This window comes from Zophobas morio, unplaced genomic scaffold (genome assembly GCF_036711695.1).
Source record: "Zophobas morio isolate AGI-343-1 ecotype UQ-CSIRO unplaced genomic scaffold, CSIRO_AGI_Zmor_V1 ptg000012l, whole genome shotgun sequence".
Taxonomy (NCBI): domain Eukaryota; kingdom Metazoa; phylum Arthropoda; class Insecta; order Coleoptera; family Tenebrionidae; genus Zophobas; species Zophobas morio.
Window position 1 is genome coordinate 22,351,189 of NW_026972117.1, and position 22,095 is coordinate 22,373,283.

The window sequence follows — 22,095 nt, forward strand, 5'->3', positions numbered from 1 at the left end:
GAAAAATAGCAAAATAGGTTTCAGGCAAATTTTAGGAAAATCTGTATTGATTATTTTACGTAATCAGTGATCCTAATCTCATAACAAATTACATATTTTTCTAGTTTTTTTTTTATAATTAATAGAATTACCTAACGACTCATTGATAAAAGGTACTACCCAAAACTCAGGTTGGATTATTTTTCCTTATAGTGCCGGAAATATTAAATGATTCGCAAAAAACATGTGCTTAGGGGTATAGAAAATTCAAATTTTAGTACAAAATAGGCAGAAAAAACTAAAATATTTATATCGAAAAAATGCAAAAAAATGCACTCATGATCAAAAATAGCCAAATAGGCAAAAACAAGTACCTAGAACTCAAATAAAAGGATTTTCTCAGATACACATTTATATACAACTTTCATGCATCTGCCTACAACCAAAACGAAAAGGCATTTGCCCTTTAAATTTAATGATTAATTATTACCTCAGATTTTTTATAATTATTTTCGAATAAAATAAATCCGTAATTTTGTCACACATCTCATGTCACATGGTAATAAGCGAAATACTTACTTCTTGTAAAAAAAGTATGGAACCCAGACATGTCGCCTACGAAAGAGAAGAAATATGTTAAGTGACTGAAGTTACATACTCAGATACAAAGTGCTACCTAGTTGAGTTAGAAGTCTGACTCTTTGATACACATCAAAGCGATAAAATCACGCCCCAACGTTGTAATCAAATATATGTTCACTTTGCAGGAATAAAATGTCTAAAGTCAATAAAATGTTAATCCAGCCAGACTCCCGGACGTCATGTGCGCAAATTAGGTGCTGTAACATAACAAATTTTAAATTTATTTCTTAAAATTAGTACCTGTTATTGAAAAGGTGTTTATATCAATTAACACTTCTAACTGAAAAACATTACCAGTCGCATTATTAGTCATAAAACACATTTTACGTTCTCATAAACAGGGGAAATACCACAAAATTTCATAGGAGTATTATTTAATCTAATATTTACAACAAGCAAGCTAAACGTAACGATAATGTTTATGTGGAGAAAAACCGCTAAAATATTGGCAACTACAGCGTGCTAACATTACCTTCATTATAAAGTAAAGCTCCCACGCCTTACGCGCTTGGTGATGGCACTGATGGCAAACATAACACGATATGTGAAACTTGCACTCATCTCCTTAAAATGTATTTGTGCCATGGGTAGAGTGCTTTTCACTTACTTATTTAAAAAAATCGATTGCCATTTTATCGGGAATCATGTTCTTTTGTGCATACACTATGCGCTCGCAATTCAGCCTCATTCGACATTCCTGTGGCAATTTGCATAGCAAATACGTTTCGACATACATTCGAGGAAATTACAAATGCATACTGAAAGAATTATGTCGTGAATTATTTCGTTAAATGGAATGAAGAAATAATCGTGACTAAAATAGGTTTGAACCGGCATATGGGAATGTCGGCTTGAAACTTTAATGCTTTAGAACGATACATGCAATCTGCTGTGAAGTTGTTGCATTCGAACACTAAAAAGTTACTGCTACTTTACTGATTGGTAGAAAACTTTAAACACTTTTTTTTGTAAGTAGGAGCATTTAAACTATTTAGTACATCAGTGGTGAAAACTTTAACTATAAGGCCGAGTACAGAATTTTCGTTTAATGCGAATTTATTTGCTCCTTGATTTCAGCAGTTACTAAAAATGAGTTTAAAGTTATTTAGACGGAAATTCCCTCGCCCCTGAAGCACAAACAATTTAATAAAATGTTGTATTAAAAATGTTATGCTGGAAATTTTAATTTTTCTATCATAATCAATATACAATATCAAAATGAAAATAGAGCTGGATTTTATTAAAGTGCAAGCAAAAAGGAGCGTGTTGTGCTCTAGTTTAATGTGATATTTTTTTCATTAATTTTCTGATCCACTCAATTTTTAGACTTTGGATTCATCCAGTATACGATATACTCTAGTTTCAGAATTTCGGGAAACTTATTTTATTTTTCGTTTTATAAAATGTTTACAATATTTTTATCTTATTTACCTTACGGCATACGCATAGGTTTATAATAATAGGTTTTCTACTTTTTTGATTAAATTTGGTTATGTTTTTTTTTCCAAAAACGTAAATGTATCGGATTAAACATACTCCATGAATGATTAATAATCCGCAATGATAGAAGTATTACTTTGTACTTTTTAAACAAAATTTATTTTGCAAAATTTTGAAACAATGTCATCGGATTTTTAACGAAAATTATCAGACACATTTTTGCTAAGCTTATCGTATACGCAAAAACTCACAGCACAGTACTTTAGTTATCTGTCCAATAAAATCGCCAACAGACGGTAGACATAATAGATAAAAGACAGATAGACGAAAATGGCAGACCAACTTTTTCGGATTTCAGAAATTATGACATATAAAATACAAACAATACTGTATTTCTACAATTTCAGGAAAATGAGATAAGCCACTTTTGGTTTAATCAACAAAATACATTTTTTAATTGTACTAAAATACTTTTTTCTACTTTACTTGTAATCGCAGACTTCTGGGAAATTAAATTACAGTAAAAAAACGTATTACATATTATTTGAGACAAAGTCGCCAATTTTCCGGAGGATATGAAAAAATACTTGCTGGTTAATATCCAATACTATTTAAATAAATTTCAATATTTGAACAAAATTTTAAGCAAAATACAATTTTTTTTTGGGTTGTAGATATTTTATAAATATATATATCTTTAAAATATTCCCAAGCGACAGACGACAGACAAACGGAAACAGAAAAGCTACTTTTTGATGTCATATTTTAGGGGCTATAAATGCGATGAAACAGCTGTAAAACTTACAAAGTTTGTTGAAATGGATCATTACGAATTCTTTCCTTCCTATAAAAAGTATCTAAATTATTCGTCGAAGGTTATTTCGACAGAATTTCCCTTGTCCCTGGAGTACAGTCTAAAAAATGCTGTTTTGTTGAGAAAATATAACATTTGATTATGCGAAATTTTACTTTTTTTGTGGTAACCTCGATACAGTAAAAATATCGGGTGATTTTTTAAATTTCTACTCTAGTTGGCCATAACGCTTACGCTAACGGTTTCAATTTCACTGCTAACATACGTGTCATGGTCCACTAGAGGAGAACTTTCGAAGGCGGGACGCAGTCCGCACAAGGGCGGACAATATGAAATATATTTTACAGAGATAACGAACGGGAAAACATATTTTCTGTCAGCACATACGTAACTTCGACTGGTTTATGTTTATATTTCGAAAGGATTCGCTATCAGTACGTTCCGATAACTAGCATAGGCGTTAAAAGAAAATGAAATTTGATTTGATAAATATTGTTAGGTATGATTGGCCAAATTTTGGTGTACCATCTACATGATATTCCTAATATACCTATATACAAAATTTGATAACAATCCGTCCAATAGTTTTGGATATTGTCTAATGAAAATCGACACAGAGGACAGATGACAAACGGAAAATCATGAAAGTACCAAGTCGCATGTAATAGCCCCACATGCTCCCTATATTCTTGACTAATAAAAATTCAAATCGTTATTTTAAATGAATGTTTCGCATTTCTGTTTAATACTCGTGTCAGAATTAGAAACAGTGTCAGAGTTAGGTGCATCTACATTAGACATAGGATACCACAGTTTTGAAAAGTTTACTAGAATGCACAACAGCGACGATTACAAAAGGATAAAAAATTCTAAAATAAGTTTGATTCGTATTTTCTTTTTTCTTACATGACTGAATGTGAATATTTCCATTTGACTATTTCAGTGTTACTGCATGGTCGGTATTTTTTCATGACAGGTGACAAGTGTATACCAAAATCTTTAACGATCTGAATACATTTTTATTACACGATCTTTATTATTTAAACAACATCATAATTTCTCCAAAATTACAACATAACGTCAATAACATTTTTTAAAAGGCATAACTGCGTAAATTTGTGGATTTCAGAGTACGATTATACCAAATTTGATGTGCGGTTGAAATAATGCATCAATAATTACAAATATGGACGATAAATTTGAAGTTTCAAATTTTGGATTTGTTTGAGCTATTCGAATGGAATATCGTTTGATCTATTCAAGAGTTTTTGAGAATTGTTTGTTATTAATTCAGAATATTAACAAACTTGCTCGTATTGACAAGTGATTAATTTATTAGGATCATCAATCCAGGGTTTGACCTACCCAAGGTTTTTTTCATTTTTGTATCTTTTGTGGCCCTATTTAAGGAACACTGTTTAGCGAATACCTATCAACAATTTAGAGGAATTAAGACGGACAATAACAGATGAATTTAACGACATTAACAAAAGTGTAGAGATGTTGAGACATGTGGTGGTTGGAGTTAAACGAACAGGTTTACAGGAAAATGGGAACATTTTCAGCATTTACTATAATTTAATTTAATTTATTTAACAAAATCAATACATTTTGTAGCAATTTACCTTGTAAATTCACACTTATTTTATAAACAATTTTATTAAAAAATATCCGTCAATTTTGTTTTTACATTTGTCATTTTTTGACATTTATCACTGTGATTTAATCAGCGACATGGTAAATCCTTTATAAATTAGATTGACTCGATTATATTCATCACCCGATATATACAATGTTAATAAGTTAAATATAAAAAAATATAAATTCAAAAAATGGAATAACTTCTCTACAAGTGCTAATACAATATAGACTACAATCTGACGTTTCAAAAATATTCCGCTGCTTTATTACTTTTCTACATTTAATAACTCAGCGTCAGTTGTAAACCTTAATTAGCAACGTTAAACTCTCGCGTCTAGTAGTCTAGCAAGTATAATGAACCAATTAATTTTGCAATTCTCCTGCCAACTGTGCAGCTGGTTGCACCGCAAATCTGAGATCGCGTGAGTGTGAATAAATATTAATTTTTAATTAACTGCAATTAAAATGTCTGTTTCCACAGAGCGACAAGCAAACTAACCTTCTAAATTCTACCATTTTCTAATGCAAACCTAATTCAAAACGTTTAATTGTACTGCTGAATATATCATGTGATATTTTAAAATTCTGCTCTAGTTGGCCATGGCGCGTACGTCACCAGTGCAATTGAAACAGCTGACGTAAACGACATGGCCAACTAGAACGAAAATTTAGGAAATATCTATTTCTTTTTAAGCAACCTGGTACATCCACGGACCATAAATAAGAGTATAATTATTAAGAATTTTTAACGCTCCAGTTTTGACTATGAAAAATTTCAAATGAAAATTTTCAACAAGCAGTTGAAAAATTCATCAAGGGTGATTGTTAAGTTAGATTCCAAACCATTTTATTTTTTTATTTATAACTACGTCCTAGTTCTAAATTAAACCTCCACGTAGTTAGCTACTAGACTACGTAACCAACTGCAAGATAAAATAATAAAGGGTAAACAGGGTAGAGATTTCTGTCAGTTAAATTTAAAAAATTAACTAAATTGATTTTTAAGCTGAAGGCCGGAGCGCATTAAAGTTCGCGAGGTACATAAATTAGATTGATGTAAATTTCGTTACAACATAAATTTTATTAGTCAGCCGTATCATATCTCGTTAACCGTGTTCTAATTTTTCATAGTTGATTTCTATTCGATAATTACCTACCGCTACCGGTCTACCAATCGTCTTTTTTTAATTATTTGTTGCTCTGGAAATATAATAATAAATAACCAACAATACGTCTTAAAAATTGGTAACCGTTGTAATATTTCTCACTGAACCATCAAATAATGTTTTATAAATCTTACGTTTAATTCAGTATCTGCTTGACTGGGTAGTTTGCGGTTCGGTTAGATGGTGTACTAAATTAGTTACGAATTTGTTAAGCGTCTTGTTTAACAGGATCCGGGCAAAATGTCCCAAATCCCCTGTTATCAATACCTTAGAACTGATGTTTTAAAAGCCAAGTCGTCGATATTCATAAAATTTAGAGCTAACGAAATTATTATAACTAGCTCTCTGTAAACGAAATATAACTCTAAAATGTAGTAACTAAATTATGAATAAAAAATAGTAAACAAATTCGCATGAAAACACCTTTGTATATGATAATAACATAACAACCTAAATATATATACCTATTTTTTTTTTTTCATTTTAAAAATTTTGTATATTGCAGTCAGACATTAAACTTTGTTATGTAATTCGTAAATAAACAGACATTATTGACTCGTCGTTTTCAGTCTCCGTCGCGACCTCGACCTTCGGCAGCGCTCGTCCTTAATGTCTTAAATTATGTACTGTACTTATTACATAAATAGCTTCTATAGGTTTAGCACAGAAAGGCGGCAAAAATGGAAAAGAATAAAAATTAATAAAAAAATTGTTATTACAAACTGTCCCGGGCTTAACACGAGTTTATTTGTATTTGATTTAGATTGAGTTTGCACGATAATTTAACTAGTAATTAATTTTTAAGCGAAGGTTGAAAAAAATCTGCTGTTTACGTTGATGCCGGATAAAGGAAAATGATGTTAATCAAGATTTCGTGTAAACGGGACTACCTAGAAACACCAAACATATAGAGTGTAAATTGACAGTTCATAATTAATTAAGTGCTCTCAAATATGTCTTTCATTAATTCAACAACTGTAAATAAATTGTTTGTAAGTCTCATAGGTAAATTAACACTAAATTTTCTAAAATGTAATATAATATCATTTCCTGGAAGCTGTGCATATGAAATTCATTTTCAGTTCCTTTACCATGAAAAACTTAAAAAATTTCTCACTCTAATAAAATGTGTTCAACTTAGTTGTGATTTTCCTGCCATTGCTTCTAAAATACCTACAGGTTAACTACAACAATACTCGTAAAAATAAAATGGTACGGGTTCAAGAGTCGTGGAGTAATATACATACCCCGATAAGTTTACGACATAGTCAACATTTCATTGTAAGATTATCATCACCTCCACTTTAAACGTTTAGTCAATTTCAGGTTTAAGTGTCACAGTTAAGACTTCAAAGCTCTAACACATGGATTAAACAAGTGCAGAGAAGTAAAGAACGTTGAAGGAACCAATTATCTTTATAAAAAGTTTTACATAATTTTTAATTTCAGCCCGCTTAATGAGATGAGAAATTTCTAATACTGAAGTACTTCTAATTTTTACTATAATGTTCACTTTTAATAGGGGAAAACGCTCGTAAGAAGCAACTTTTTTACATTTTTTGCTTGAAAATTAATTACCAGTTTACTCGTCTTGCCAGTATAATCTAAACAAACTGAAAACACGTCACCGCCAACCCTCGGGCAGTAATTTAAATAAAACTTATTCGAAGCTTTTTTGTAGAGAATTTTAACTGAAACGTGCTTATTTGAATATATTTTTACACATTTGTTACATATATTTTTTATTTATTTATATATTTGCAAAAATTCAAGTACGTCTTTATTTGTGTCGCTTCTAGGAACGTTCCGGGAGCATGCCTTTTAAGAATTTAGAATAAGTTAAACAGAAAACTTAATTAACCAACGAAAGTTGCTTCCAAAAATCAGTTAAGGAACTCGAGAATTCCGCCGCAGTAAGTGTTTAACGTTGACAGTTCACTTTGCAATATACCGGGTGTTAAACTTTACTTGTTCCACCATAGTATCTTAGTTATTTAAAAAAATAGAAGTTTATAATTTGGAACACTTATTTAATATAAAGATAAATCAATAACATTCATTTAGTATTAGCATTACATCACCAAATACAAAATGTTTTATTTTCCAGTGATTATAGTACTCGTCATCAGTCTAATATTAAAAAAAAAATGAAATGAGAACTTCTGAAATTTGGAGTGGTAAATCAGCACAAAAAACGATATAGCTTTATTGTTAACGATATCGGTGGTTTTTCAGAAATGACGTCAACTTTTTTTTTTCAAATAGAACGTGTATTTTTCAAATATTTCGAACAATGATGTGACATTTCAGTTAAATGTTAAAAAAAATAGAGACGCGTATATTTATCTCCATTAATTTTTGCTTTTGAAATAACTGAGGTATTAAAGTTATTTTCCTTGATCTAATATTTTCAAATATTACTAACTTACAAGTAAACGCCGCCGTTGATACAATCTTTGATAACAGTGTCCATCACATTTCGTATTCGTGGTCTCTTCCTAATTTTTGTGTTTCCGTTCTGTCTTCTGAAATTGAAATATTTGACTTCGCTAATGGGAATTATCATCTACTTAATGATTATCTGGCTTCTGTGGATTGGGAAAGTTGTTTTGTTGGTCTGGATGTGGATGATAAAGTTTCAGTTTTTTATGGTATTCTCTTCGATGGCATCAATAGATTTATTCCAATAAAAACTGTTAAATTAAATAGTTCATCATATCCTAGATGGTTCAATACTGAATTAAAAAATTTGATTCGTAAGAAAAAAGCAGCTCATTCAGTTTTTCGTAAATCGGGCACGATTGAGGATTACCTTTATTTTAGATCGTTGAGGGATCACTGCAAAGAACTTAATACAGATCTCTATAAGTCATATTTGACTAGAGTTAACAATAGTTTGTCGAGTAACCCTCAATACTTTTGGAAATTCATTAAGGTTAAAAATAAATGCGATGGTATTCCAGAGGAAATGGTTTTTAATGAAGTACGTGCAAAAGGTGGAAATGCAATTTCCAACTTATTCGCTCAGTTTTTTTCTTCTGTATATGAAAAGAACAATAGGAATTTCAACCTTAATTTTGTTCCGGATATGGAAGTAAATGATTATGGTTTAAAGGTGTCTATTGCTGAGGTGTTTGAGCATATTTCCCAAATAAAATCTTCCTCCAATTATGGTCCAGATGGGATTCCAAGCATTCTCTTAAAAAACTGTGTCTTCACAGTTTCTTTTCCATTGATTTTGTTATTTCAATCGTCCCTAAATGAATGTAAATTTCCTAAAGTTTGGAAAAACAGTTATATTATCCCTATCTTTAAAACTGGTGAACGGAATATAACTGATAATTATAGAGGAGTGTGTAACCAATCTGTTATTGCAAAGATTTTTGACTTCATAGTGTCTAAACAATTGCAGTGTATGTCGTCCTGCATAATTTCTGAAAAACAACATGGTTTCGTTAAAAATAGATCAACTCTGTCGAACTTAATTGAATACTATTCCTTTCTTAATGATGCTTTTGCCAATAAACTTCAAGTTGATGCTGCATATACCGACTTCTCTAAAGCCTTCGATAAAGTAAATCATAAGTTGCTACTTTTTAAGTTATCCAAATACGGTTTTAATAACAACAGTATAAAGTGGTTAGCGTCATTCTTAAGTGATAGGCAGCAACAGGTGAGAATTGGGAACCACTTATCTACTCCCTTTTCTGTAACATCGGGGGTCCCACAAGGTTCACACTGTGGTCCTATTTTGTTCTTGTTATTTATTAATGACATAACATCTTGCTTTCACAATTCGAATTTTTTATTATATGCTGACGATTTAAAGCTATTTAAATCTGTTCAGTCTATGACTGACGCAATGGAATTGCAAGATGACCTTAATAGATTACATGCATGGTCTTTGAGCAATTTACTACCTCTAAATCTCAAAAAGTGTTATGTGATCTCTTTCCTCAACTCTAAATCATTGGTAACTTTTAATTATCAGTTAGAAAGATCTGTCATAGCTCGTGTGAAAGAAATCAAGGATTTGGGCGTTATTTTTCATTCATTCCTTACATTCAAGCAACATTATTATCATATTTATAATAAATCACTTAGAATGTTAGGCTTCATTTGGCGTCATTGTTGTGATTTATCTCAGTGGTCCATTAAATTGTTGTACATTTCATTTGTGCGTTCTCATCTTGAATATTGTTCCCCGGTATGGAATCCATATTATAGAGTTGACTGTGATCTACTAGAAAAAGTTCAAAAGAAGTTTCTTCGTTTGATTGAATTTAAACTTAATCGTACTCATCATCAGGGTGATTACACTTGGATTTGTAGTTGTCTCAATATAAACTCTTTAGAGGATAGGCGTTGTATGTCGGATATTTGCTTTCTCCATGGTCTCATAAATGGTAACATTGACAATTCCTTATTGTTAAGTAAATTAACGTTTTTAATTCCTGCAGCCAATAGTCGTATTACGCGTAGTTCAGTGACGTTCAGAATTTCTGCATCTAGTACCAACAAAACTAAGAATCATCCTATCTTAAGAATGATGGAGACAGCAAATCATCTGAATAAATATAACGATTTCGTATTATTCAACAGTGGTAAACACGAGTTTAAAAGAAAACTAAAGCGATTATTTCCGACACAATTTTTAGTTTAGAATTCTATTATTTTTTCTTACTTATGTCTTCTGATTTTAGGCATTATAAACAGTGTAATATGAATATATATATTTTTTTTATCTGTTCTCATTTCTATTGCTTATTTTTCTTATTGTTAAGATGAATTAATTAAGCAGTTTAAGTTTGTATACTTGTATATTTATTTTCTGTACTATTATTGCAATTGGAGTTATCCGTCAATAAAATAATAATAATAATAATAAAGTGGAATAAGTATACTAGAACACCTGATATACGGTATCCCAAAACTCCGGACAGCAATAAAAAACACGATCAAAAAGTCAAGAATTTTTGAAGATTTATCTATGAATTTGCGTCTGTCAGACTACTGCCAATTTGACAATATTCCAAATCCATGGCCGTCTTTGATAGCACTTTTTATTGCTCTCCTGGTACTTATTGCAGATTCTTTACATGTAAAAAACCTATTCAACTTGTCGTTGCTGAAACCCGTGACGTTTTCGAATTATAAGAACACATATTTTAGCTTCAATAACTTACACCGTCAGTGGTAACACTTAAAATTAAAAAAATTTAGTCGTTTCAATTTCAACGAATATATTCGATAATTCTGTTTTACTTTGTTTGAAGAAAAACCTCTTTTCTTATTAATGCGAGCATTCATTTTTTTGGTCACATTAAGCCAACCAAAACCTCAACTCCACGTTTAAGATCTTTATGGGATTTTAACGATAAAAATTTACGGCCAGAAAATATTGAAAACGGTGTGCATTAGTTTCAAATAAATATTTATGATTATATTTGTTAGCTATAATCGTTGTCATAAAACACATTCTTCTCTTATGATTTGTCGTACACATTTTCACAGTGCTTTTAATTTTTTTGATGAAAATACTTCTTTCCTTTGTGAATTTTTCTCGTCGTTTAGTTGACTATTATAGTTTTAAAATAGGAACCACAGAGAACAAAGATGTTCAACAAATAAATTGTCATATACAGAGTGAGTCACTTGTTGTGTACGTGTGAAAGGGCCTTAACCGGGTTGGTGGAAGGTAGTTGAGGTGCGCATGCGTAGGACGGGATCGGTAGGGATAGTTAGTTTTGTAATGGTGAATCGATGTGTAGAATCTTACTCTTAGTAATAAATGTGAATAGAAAGTAAACGAGATCTAGGAGAACCCACACCCAGACATAATAAAAGTGGCGACGAGGATGTTGGGAAGTGTGGAGCCGTATATTCCAGGCGAGAGTTTCCCTGAGTGGAGTGAGAGGTTGCAGCAGTTTTTTCTGCTGAATGACGTTACCGAACCAAAAAAAGTAGCGTCTCTTTTAACGTTTATCGGACCAGAGACGTACTCAATATTGAAGAAATTGGTGTTCCCGGCAGATCCGGCAGAGAGGAAGTACGTGGAGTTGGTGGAGGTATTGAAGCAGCATTTCGCACCAGAAATAAATGAGATAGCGGAGAGGTACAAATTCCACAGAGAAGACCAAGTAGAAAATCAAACCATTAGTGAGTACGTAGTACAGCTGAAGGCGAGGGCCCAATCGTGCAAATTTAGTGAATTTTTAAATGAAGCTCTGCGGGATAGGCTAGTTTTTGGTGTGCGAAACAGTCAACTGAGAGCCATTTTGTTGAAAGAACAGACCTTCGAAAAAACGTGTTCGATCGCCGTGAACTGGGAAATGGCCGAAAATCAAACACAAAAGGAAACTGTCTTTAATCAATTTCGCATCAGAGAAGGTTCTTCAGGTAGACGTGGAACTGGATCGTGGGATCTGTGCGGAAGATGCGGACGTAGGCATGATAGTCAAAAGTGTCCAGCTTTAGAATGGAAATGTCGCAAGTGCGGAAAGTTGGGTCATATAGCTAGATGTTGCCTGACTAGAAGTATAGGAAGAGAGCAATTGAGTAGTAGTAGCGCTTCCAGAAGAAGAAGAGATCCAGCATCTACGGTTATTCAAAGGATGTCAGACGACATGGAGTGTGAGAGAGGTCAAGAACGAGACATCGAACTGAATAGAGTGCAGAACGAGAAAGTTCAGCCGGTGAAAGTCAACATAGAAGTTGAAGGTATTTGGTTACAAATGGAAGTCGACTCAGGAGCATGTGCGTCGGTAATTAGTGAAGATACGTATCGAAAAAAATTTTTGTCGTGTCCGGTGGTAAAAACAAATGTTAATCTTGTGTCTGTTACAGGGGATAAGGTCTCCACGGTAGGAAAAATTCTTGTCAAGGTTAGAAAGCTAGGTCAGGAAAAAGAGTTTCCCTTAGAAATGTACATTATATGCAGTAGTAAACCGGTAGTTCCGTTGTTAGGGCGCACCTGGATGGATTGTCTGTACCCAGAGTGGAGAAATGCGTTAAATATTGTCAGTAAGGAGGAGTCAGTAGGTAGTAATTTTAATTTAAATGATAGAAATAAAATTGTAAATGAAATCAGAGTCAAATACCCAAGAATTTTTGGCGAGAATTCAAATTCAGTCATTAAGCAGTTTAAAGCTGATATAGTTATGCAGGAGAATGCCAAACCAATATTTCATAAAGCATATACAGTGCCGTTCAAATTGAAAGAAAAAGTAAGTCAGGAATTAGATAGAATGCTAGAAGTGGGAATTATAAAACCTGTATCTTTTAGTAGGTGGGCGTCCCCGATTGTAATTGTCCCTAAGAGTAATAATACCCTGCGCATTTGTGTAGATTGTAAGGTCACTATTAACAAATATATTAGGACACAGCATTATCCATTGCCAAGGGTAGATGAGATATTTGTTGGTTTAGGGGGATGTAAAATATTTTGTGTATTAGATTTATCAGGGGCGTATCAGCAATTAGAATTATCACAGGAATCACAGGAGTACTTGACAATTAACACCTGGAGGGGATTGTTCAGATATACTAGGCTAACATACGGTGTCGCGAGCGCGCCTTCTCAGTTCCAAAGCATAATGGATCAAATTTTGTCGGGATTGCCAAACGTAGTTTGCTATTTGGATGATATACTTATAGGAGGTTTTTCTTATGAGGATTGCCAGAAAAAATTAGAGTTAGTGCTAAAACGTTTGAATGAATTCAATGTTTGCATCAATATAGAGAAATGTAAGTTTTTTCAGCCTTCAGTTGATTATTTAGGTCATACCATATCCAGTCAAGGAATTAAGCCTCAAAAGGCAAAAGTGGAAGCTGTGCGAGAGGCTAGACCTCCTAAAAATGTTTCTGAATTACAAGCGTATTTAGGATTATTAAACTATTATCACAAATTTTTGCCTAATCTAAGTAGTGAATTACATGAATTGTATAAGCTGTTACGTAAAGGAGAAAAGTTTGTATGGACAGCTAAGTGTCAAAAAGTTTTTGATGAAAGTAAACGTCTGTTAGTCAATAATCAACTTTTGGAAATATATGATCCAAATAAACCCATAGTAATTTGTGCAGATGGGTCTCCGTATGGGGTAGGTGCTGTGTTATCACAGGTCGTAAATGGTAAAGAGAAACCCGTGTTATTTGCGTCAAGTTCATTATCGCCCGCAGAAAAGAATTATTCACAACTACATCGCGAAGCTTTAGCGATAGTGTTTGCAGTTAAAACGTTTCATAAGTACATTTATGGGAATAAGTTCACCTTATGTTCCGATAGTCAAGCTCTCCAAGAAATATTTAGTCCCAATAAAAGTACATCGGTGGTGGCGGCATCACGGTTGCAAAGGTGGGCAGTGTTGTTATCAATGTATGAGTATGAAATTAAGTATCGTCCGTCTAAGCAAATGTGTCATGTCGACGCGTTATCTAGATTACCTTTGGAAGTACCCACGGGAGTAGAGAGTATTTCTATTAATAGATTAAGCATAATTAGTGATTTTGATATTAGTACAGAGGATATTGCCAGAGCCGTACACAATGATTCCTTATTGAGACAAGTGTATAAGTATACATGTGAAGGATGGCCAAAAGATAAAGTATGCGATCGGTTACAATACTATTATAAGTTACGAAATAGTATTAGTACTCAGGATAGATGTTTATTTTTCGGAGATAGGTTAATAGTGCCGACTTCGCAGGTAGAAAATATTTTAAAGATTTTGCATAAGGATCATGAGGGTATAGTTCGTATGAAACTAGCAGCAAGAAGTATTTTTTGGTGGAAAAATATGACGGTAGACATAGAAACGGTTGTAAAAAATTGTGATATTTGTGATCAAACAAGTAATTTTAGAAAAGAACCGGTGGTATCCGGTTGGAAACGTACATCCAGACCACTAGAAAGAATACATATAGATTTTTTTCATTTTCAGCAACATACGTTTCTCATCATAGTTGATGTATATAGCAAGTTCATTGATGTTCATATTATGAAACGAACCAATGTAGAGGAATTGATCAAATATTTGCAAATTTTTTGTTCACGTTTTGGTTTGCCATTCGAAATTGTTAGTGATAATGGGCCGCCATTTAATTCGTGGAAGTTTGACTTGTTTGGGAAAGAAGATAATATTAAAATTACGAAAACACCACCTTACCATAGTCAATCGAATACATATGCTGAGCGTAGCGTACAAATAGTAAAAAAATATTTGTATAAATACTTAATGGATAGGCGGTTGTCAAAGTTTACGATTGATGAGAAAGTACTGAGGTTTACGTCTGCATATAATAGTACACCATCATCGGTGACAAAAGATTCACCCTATGACAGGATTTTTTCTTACAAAGTGAGAAATGTCGCGAATTCGTTAAATCCTAGGTATGGTAGTGTAAACAATAGACTTAAAGAACAACATGTAACTGTAAACGTAGGTAATAAGCGTCATTCGCCCGTAAGAGAGGTTCCTAAATATTGTAAAGGGGAAGAAGTGTTGTATAGGAATCACTTTAAAAGTTATATTAAGTGGTTACCAGCTGTTGTGGTTGGTCAAAGGAGTCCAGTCGTATATGTAATTAAGCTAAGGGGTCAAGTTAGAACAGCACATGTAAATCAGTTGCGTTACCCTAGTAAACACAGTACCATGTACTACAATAAATACGGTAAGATACTAACGGAAACTAATAAGGCTTTGGAAAGGCCAGGCGGCGAAGACGAAGTAGAGATACTTTCACCAAGGGGGTTACTTAGAAGATCCGAGCGTACGAGAAAGGCGCCTGATAGGTTTACGTTTTAGGTTAAGTCGTTAAGTGTTATAGTAGGTAGGTTATGAATGTATGTTTTTTAATAAAAAGCCGGAAAGTGTTGTGTACGTGTGAAAGGGCCTTAACCGGGTTGGTGGAAGGTAGTTGAGGTGCGCATGCGTAGGACGGGATCGGTAGGGATAGTTAGTTTTGTAATGGTGAATCGATGTGTAGAATCTTACTCTTAGTAATAAATGTGAATAGAAAGTAAACGAGATCTATGAGAACCCACACCCAGACATAATATCACTAAGTGTGTGTTTCTCGATATCTCATTAATTAGAAATAGGAAAAAAAAGTCAAAGACCAAAGTTGTAGGGTTCTTTAAGCACTATGCTTAAAAGTATTTTTAACTATACAGAGTGTTTTTTAAATCTTTACATATTTTAATTGACCGCTTCTTAGGCTTTACAACTACAGTTTATTTTTGAATTTACGATGCGACGTTACCACGTTATTCCACTTTCCTTGAAATTTTTTAGCAATAGAAAAGTTTATTAAAAATCACAGTAGGGTTATTAAATTTTCATATACAGAGTGTTTATAAAAATTGTTTTAATTATTACATTTTTCAAAAATCGATATTTGGTTTTTTACAAGGACAACACCCTACATTTTATTACCACATCTTAAAACATAGAGTAAGATACAATCATAAAATACAGGGTGTTCTATTTCAAAAAACTGAAATATCAATATTTGCAAATTCTAAAGTTTTAGATTTTTTATAAACACTCGGTATATTAAAATTTAAGCGCCTACCTTTCTTTATCCTTCCACAAAATATTATAAGACAGACTTTAAAAATAACCCTATTGCGATTTTTTGTAAAGACTTCAATTGCCAAAAATTTTCAAGAAAATTGGAATAACGTGACAACTTCGCATCGGAATGTCAAAAACAAACTGTGGTTGTAAAGCTTAAAAAGAGGTCTATTAAAATAAGTTATATGTTACGTCTTAAAAACATAACACTCTGTACAGTTAAAATAATTTTAGAGTGCAGTGTTTTTTTTATTTCTAATAGTTCATGACAATAATAAGAGATTCTTCAAAATATTTCCTATCATCATTCTACGTTTTTCTTTAGTCATCCTCTGGTTTTGAATTGTTTTGCTTTCTTTAACTTGTCGATTTTCATGTATTCTAAGAAGACGTCCGGACCATTTCAGCTATTTTTTCTCTTGTAGTATGGATTTCACTGCTAGTTCATCTCTTGTTACCTCATATTTTAACTTATTTTTTCTTGAATCTTATTCGTCATTTTATTTGCCAAATCGCACTTTCGTTGCCATACACAGGCGCGGATACAGGATTTCGTTCAGGGGGGGGCAATTTTTGTGCGATTTCACCTATCTACCAGAAATTCGTTCTAAACAAAAAAATTTATAAAATTTTAGCTAGTATACTCTTTTTCACATAACATGGGTGACATTTGGTTCTTTTCATTACACGTATAGTGTACAGTAGAACCTCGATAATCCTAATTAATTGGGAAAAAGGTGTGTTCGGATTAACGATTTGTTCGGATCAGCAATTTTCCCAAAAATCTGAAAGGGAATTGAATAACAACTTCATACACAACTGAAAACAAACTTCAAGAATTAAACCTAAATTTGATTAAACAAAAATTAAAGAATTCTTAAGCAACAATGGATAATAGATACATTCTAAAAAAATATTACTCCGTGACCATAAACACGCTATCTTTTTGGAATAAACACCCCGGGATCTATACCCTGAAATTTTTCAGAATTTTTAGATGAATTTTTCAAAAATGAAATTTTCCATTATGTATTCGTATTACCTCCTTTATGCAAATTTCAACCCATTCTCGGCGATTTTCGAAATTTAACTAAATATATTTTCTTGTAGATTTTGGACCTCAGAAGTCACTTCTGGCTTCATTTCTTCGATAATTTAAACCATTTTTCCAGAATCGTCCAGTTGAAATATCGCAATTTTTAAAAATTTCGAAAAACTCGAATTTCACAGCGAATTTTCCGAAAATATTGCTCCGTTACCATAAACATGGTATATTTTTGGAATCAGCACGTCGGGATATATATCCCTGAATTTTTAGGAAATTTTTTCAAATATGAAATTTTTCTCATGCAAATTTCGACCCATTTTCGACGATTTTCGAAGTTTAACCAAATACTTTCTCTTGTAGCTTTCGGGTCTCCGATAACTTCATCCGTTTTTCTAGAATTAGTTAATTAATATATTCAGTGCTTTGAAATATCGCAATTTTTAAAAATTTCAAAATATTCCATACAAAATATGCAGAAAGATCTTGCGTCATTTTTGGAAGTAGATGCATGTTTTCAAGTTCAGTTCGGATTAAACAGGCATCGACTTCAAATAGCCTCTGTTCGGATTACTGGATGCTGAGACAATCGTGAGTTCGGATTATAGAGGTTGTACTGTATTTACAAAATGAAATATAATTTAAAAATTTTGAAATTGGTCAAAATAAAGTACCTCGGTCGTGTGTCAGGGGGGGGCAATTGCACCCATTGCCCCCCCCCCCCTGGATCCGCGCCTGGCCATACATCCGTCTGTAAACCGTCTTATACACTGTTATCTTTGTTTCTTCATTGATTTTAGTACCTTCTATAGACCTGCTACGACTATGTTACAGTTTTGTAGCGTTGTAAATGTTTTCACTTATTTCACATTCCATATCTATTAGTACTCCTAAATATTTGTACATTTCTACTTGCTCTAAGTATAATTCTATGTTAACTTCTTTGTTGTTTTTTCCTATATACATTATTTATCACTATGAACAAGATAGGGCTCGTGATCCCACCCTGCCTCAGATCATTGTTCATTTCCAACATTTCTGAGTCCAAATTATCTTTTTTGATATAAGATATAACCTTTGTTTTTCTCATAAAGTCATTTGATTGCTAATATTGACTTTAAGTTCATGCGTCTGTTCTCTAATATTTTCCAAATTCCTTTTGCGACACCCGGTCAAAAGTTTTTTCAATTTTCAAGACTGCCATATATGCTTCAAATTTTTTTATTCTTGCTCCTTCCTGAGCATAAACCCGTCTTTGTTTGTTTATCTATATTCTCTTTAATGTATAGAGATTATCACAAATAAAATGTGGCAAAACCAAATTGTACAATTTTTCAAAAAAGAGGGATGTGTGTCTATATTTTAACGGCGGGGGAAGTTCTATTGAAATAACCTCCGACCAATTTTTTTTTCTTTTATTTAACTTGGGTTTTTAGCTCGTTGTGATGGTGATCCTTACTTCTGAAGCAACGTTTGAAATGTTCAGCTGTGTTTCACAGTGTGATGCAACGGGCGATGATGGACCTCGCCAGTCACCCTCAAATAAATAATAAATAAATAACGTGTTTGTTTCTTATTTCTAATCTAAAATTTATCTTTTTGAACTATTGCCACAGGTTTTCCAAATTCTGTTTATCGTACAAATTGTTGTATACATGTATTTTATTTTATACTGTATTCTTACATTCCTTTACTAAATATCTTCTTCGTTTAATTTGTAATTATTAATATTCTCAGTTATTTCTTCTATTATTTCTAACACTTTATTTCTGCTCATTTGTTGTTCTATCAAATTTTATCTTGACCACTAGCAGGTAGGTAACGGTCATTCTAGATTTCTGAATCTCTCTCTGAAGTGACAACCATATCTCTTTCCTATATTCTTTTCTAATGAGTACATAATCCAATATAGACTTTTTATTTTTGTTTTTAACTTCCCCTGTAAATTGTGTATGTCTTTGAATTTGAAAAACGTGTTGCTTATGACTATGTTATTTTCCAAACAGAAGTTTTTCAGTCTCTTGCCGTTCGTTGTTATGTCTGTTCTTTTGTCCATATGTACCTAATGTATTTTTGTTTGTATTGTCACATAAGCCAAATCTCCTATTCATTTTTAGGTTGTAGTCAAATATAATGTTCATAGTCAAAATCTAGTGTTCATCTACGATCAAACGTAGCCTTTTTAAATGAGTGCCTAAATGCCATTAGTAAGTCTAAAACAATTGTGACTGGTTCATTACATTCGTTTGTAAGTCGAAAGTGATACTTGTGTTTTCTGGTGATACGATTATAGTACATAATATTTTTATTTTTTAATAAATTCAGTAGCGCAGAAAATATTATTTGCCAACGTAATCAATAAGTATTTCGTACTACGTCACCAAAAATTAGAAAGAAGACGTATCGGGTGTCCTTTGCGGCCTGTTTAAGCCAATTAACCGATCTTGTTTCGTAATATTCCGACGTGCGATCAACAAAAATTGTCCCCTCGTTAGCTCTGAACTTTCAGCTGTCTTTGTCACTCCTCATTGTGAATAACTAGAGAGCGGATTTTATGAAATTTGCATATCCGTTATTTTTTGCATATAAGTCTTGATATTTAATATGTGAACGAATCATGCTAATTAAAAAAGAATACAGCTATAAAAAAATTGCATATTTGCATATATTTGCTTTCTGCTGCATATTTCACCAAACGGGTGCATATTTTGCATTTTTATCAATTTTTGTGCTAATTTGAAAAAAAAATTATTGTCATTTTTCTATTTACAAATACATATACTTACTTTAGAATCACCGGAAAAACTTTTTGTTAGAATATTTCGAAAAAATATTTAAAAATAAATTGTTACCAAAATAGTAATTAAATAGTGGATTACTACTATTTTTTAATTTGTTCTGTTTATATTTATTTTTTAGTATAAGAATATTATCTTTAAAAACGTGATTTATGTGTTAGTTATTGAGATGTAATTAAACACTTTGCAATGTGATTTATGTATTTTTTGTAATAAAACGTAAGCTCAGGAACCCTGTTTTTGTATTTTATAAATTAATTTAGTTCGCTTTTTTTTTAATTTTTGAAGCATATGTATCTGCATATCTCTGCATATATTAAGAAAGTTACTGCATATTTGCATAAATTTGGTGCATATCATATGATCATATTTCTCAAAATTTTGGTGCATATTTTCCGCTCTCTATGAATAACAGACCAAAGAAAGACAAGTTTTGTTGATAACAGCCTATTTTCAACGTTCTTTCAATTTTGTTTTTGCTGAAACGTACTGCTGTGTCCCTGTGCACCTTTCACACCAATCAAGAAAACGCCTACCGGCAATCGACCGCCTTAATTGTAGCCACATGTGGCCGTCTTCACCACTAAATAATAGATTTCAACTTCCCACTGAATTACTAATGATCAACAACCCACCGTTGTGCATTCTAGTCTTTCCTTCCCTCGATCTTCGCCGTTAATTCCGCTGATTTGCAGGCTTCCTGCCGACCTTTGGACCATCCTTCATACATCTTTACGGCTCCACGAGGGATTACAGCCTAATCGACGAACACTCCAGCCTGAATACAGGTTTGGGTGAGGGAGTTTCATACAGAGCTCGTCTTCTGGTGGCTATCCGCACGGAAATCACAGACAGCATCGACTTAGCACCCTCTGCTGTGGAAATAGAAGCCACCATTCCCGTCAACGAGGCGTCGTATGCCAAAAATGAAGAGTTCTTCTTGTTTGCTACAATACTCGATGCATCCATGATTGATAAAAAATTAGGCGATAAGCCGGTTTATTTCGAAATTAGTATTGGGAATGCGGGTAATGCCATTGATGGACACAATGAATCCGCGAGGGAGCATTATGATTCGGATAGCGACGAATTGGGTAAGTGATTACGTAGGGTGATATTAAATTTTCTAGAAAAGTGAATGTCATTAAGGGTGTCTGGGGGATATTGTGCAACCTTATACAGACAAGAATGGAGTTAATGTACCATATGTGTATGTCGTTTTCTTTTGAAAATTTTTATCCAAGACAATTATTTTATAGAGAGAGTTGAGGTATGAAAATAGTACGTGCGTGAATATAGATATTTTATTCGTAAGAGAATATTCAGTTTTAAGGTTCTTGGATGTTTCACAGCTCGTAAAATACAAAAATGAAGGTTTACCATTGTCGTCTACCCACTGTTTGCTTACGATGGAAAACCAACTACTTTGAAATTGCAATCAAATTTTAAAAATAATGGAAAGAATAATTTCACATCACGTCATCGCAATATATTTTCTTAAGAACATCTCAGTCAGATGTACTCTGTACTTTTATGTACACCAATTGTTCTAACACAACTTGAAGCTGTGCCAACAAATTTTAACAATAAATATTCTATAAATTTTTCACCATTTCAGAAAATCGATAAGACACACTTACTGGAACTGCCTTGAAATGCATGTTGTAGTTTCAGTGATTAGGAAACGAAGAAAGTTCTGTGTAAAAAAATTTACAGATAAGTGAAAAGTGGTGTATAGGACCGTTGTATAAAGCCTAATTTAGAGTTTTCTTTAAAACTCGTATTGTTCTAGATTATGTACATTATGTAGTTTGGGAAAAAGTTAGTTGTTGTTGATAATAATTGGTGCGATTGCTAAAGCCTCAGGTGTTTCGGATTTTCCGAGTCGGTTTCTCACATCCCTAAACTAATACTTACAAACTTACCCTTTAATCTTGAAAATCTGCTTTCCAGGAAAGTTTATTCTGGATTCACCAAACACGTTAAGCGTGGGATT

At 32.7% G+C, this 22,095-nt stretch overlaps 1 protein-coding gene across 1 annotated transcript in view; it reads left to right on the plus strand.

The window, feature by feature from the left end:
• LOC135128012 (otoferlin-like) overlaps positions 1-22,095 on the plus strand; it is a 238,177-nt gene that overhangs the window by 185,354 nt on the left and 30,728 nt on the right. Inside the window, exon 11 of the mRNA XM_064054794.1 lies at positions 20,795-21,193. Within this exon, the coding sequence (XP_063910864.1) occupies positions 20,795-21,193 (399 nt within the window). The remainder of the gene's footprint in view (positions 1-20,794; positions 21,194-22,095) is intronic.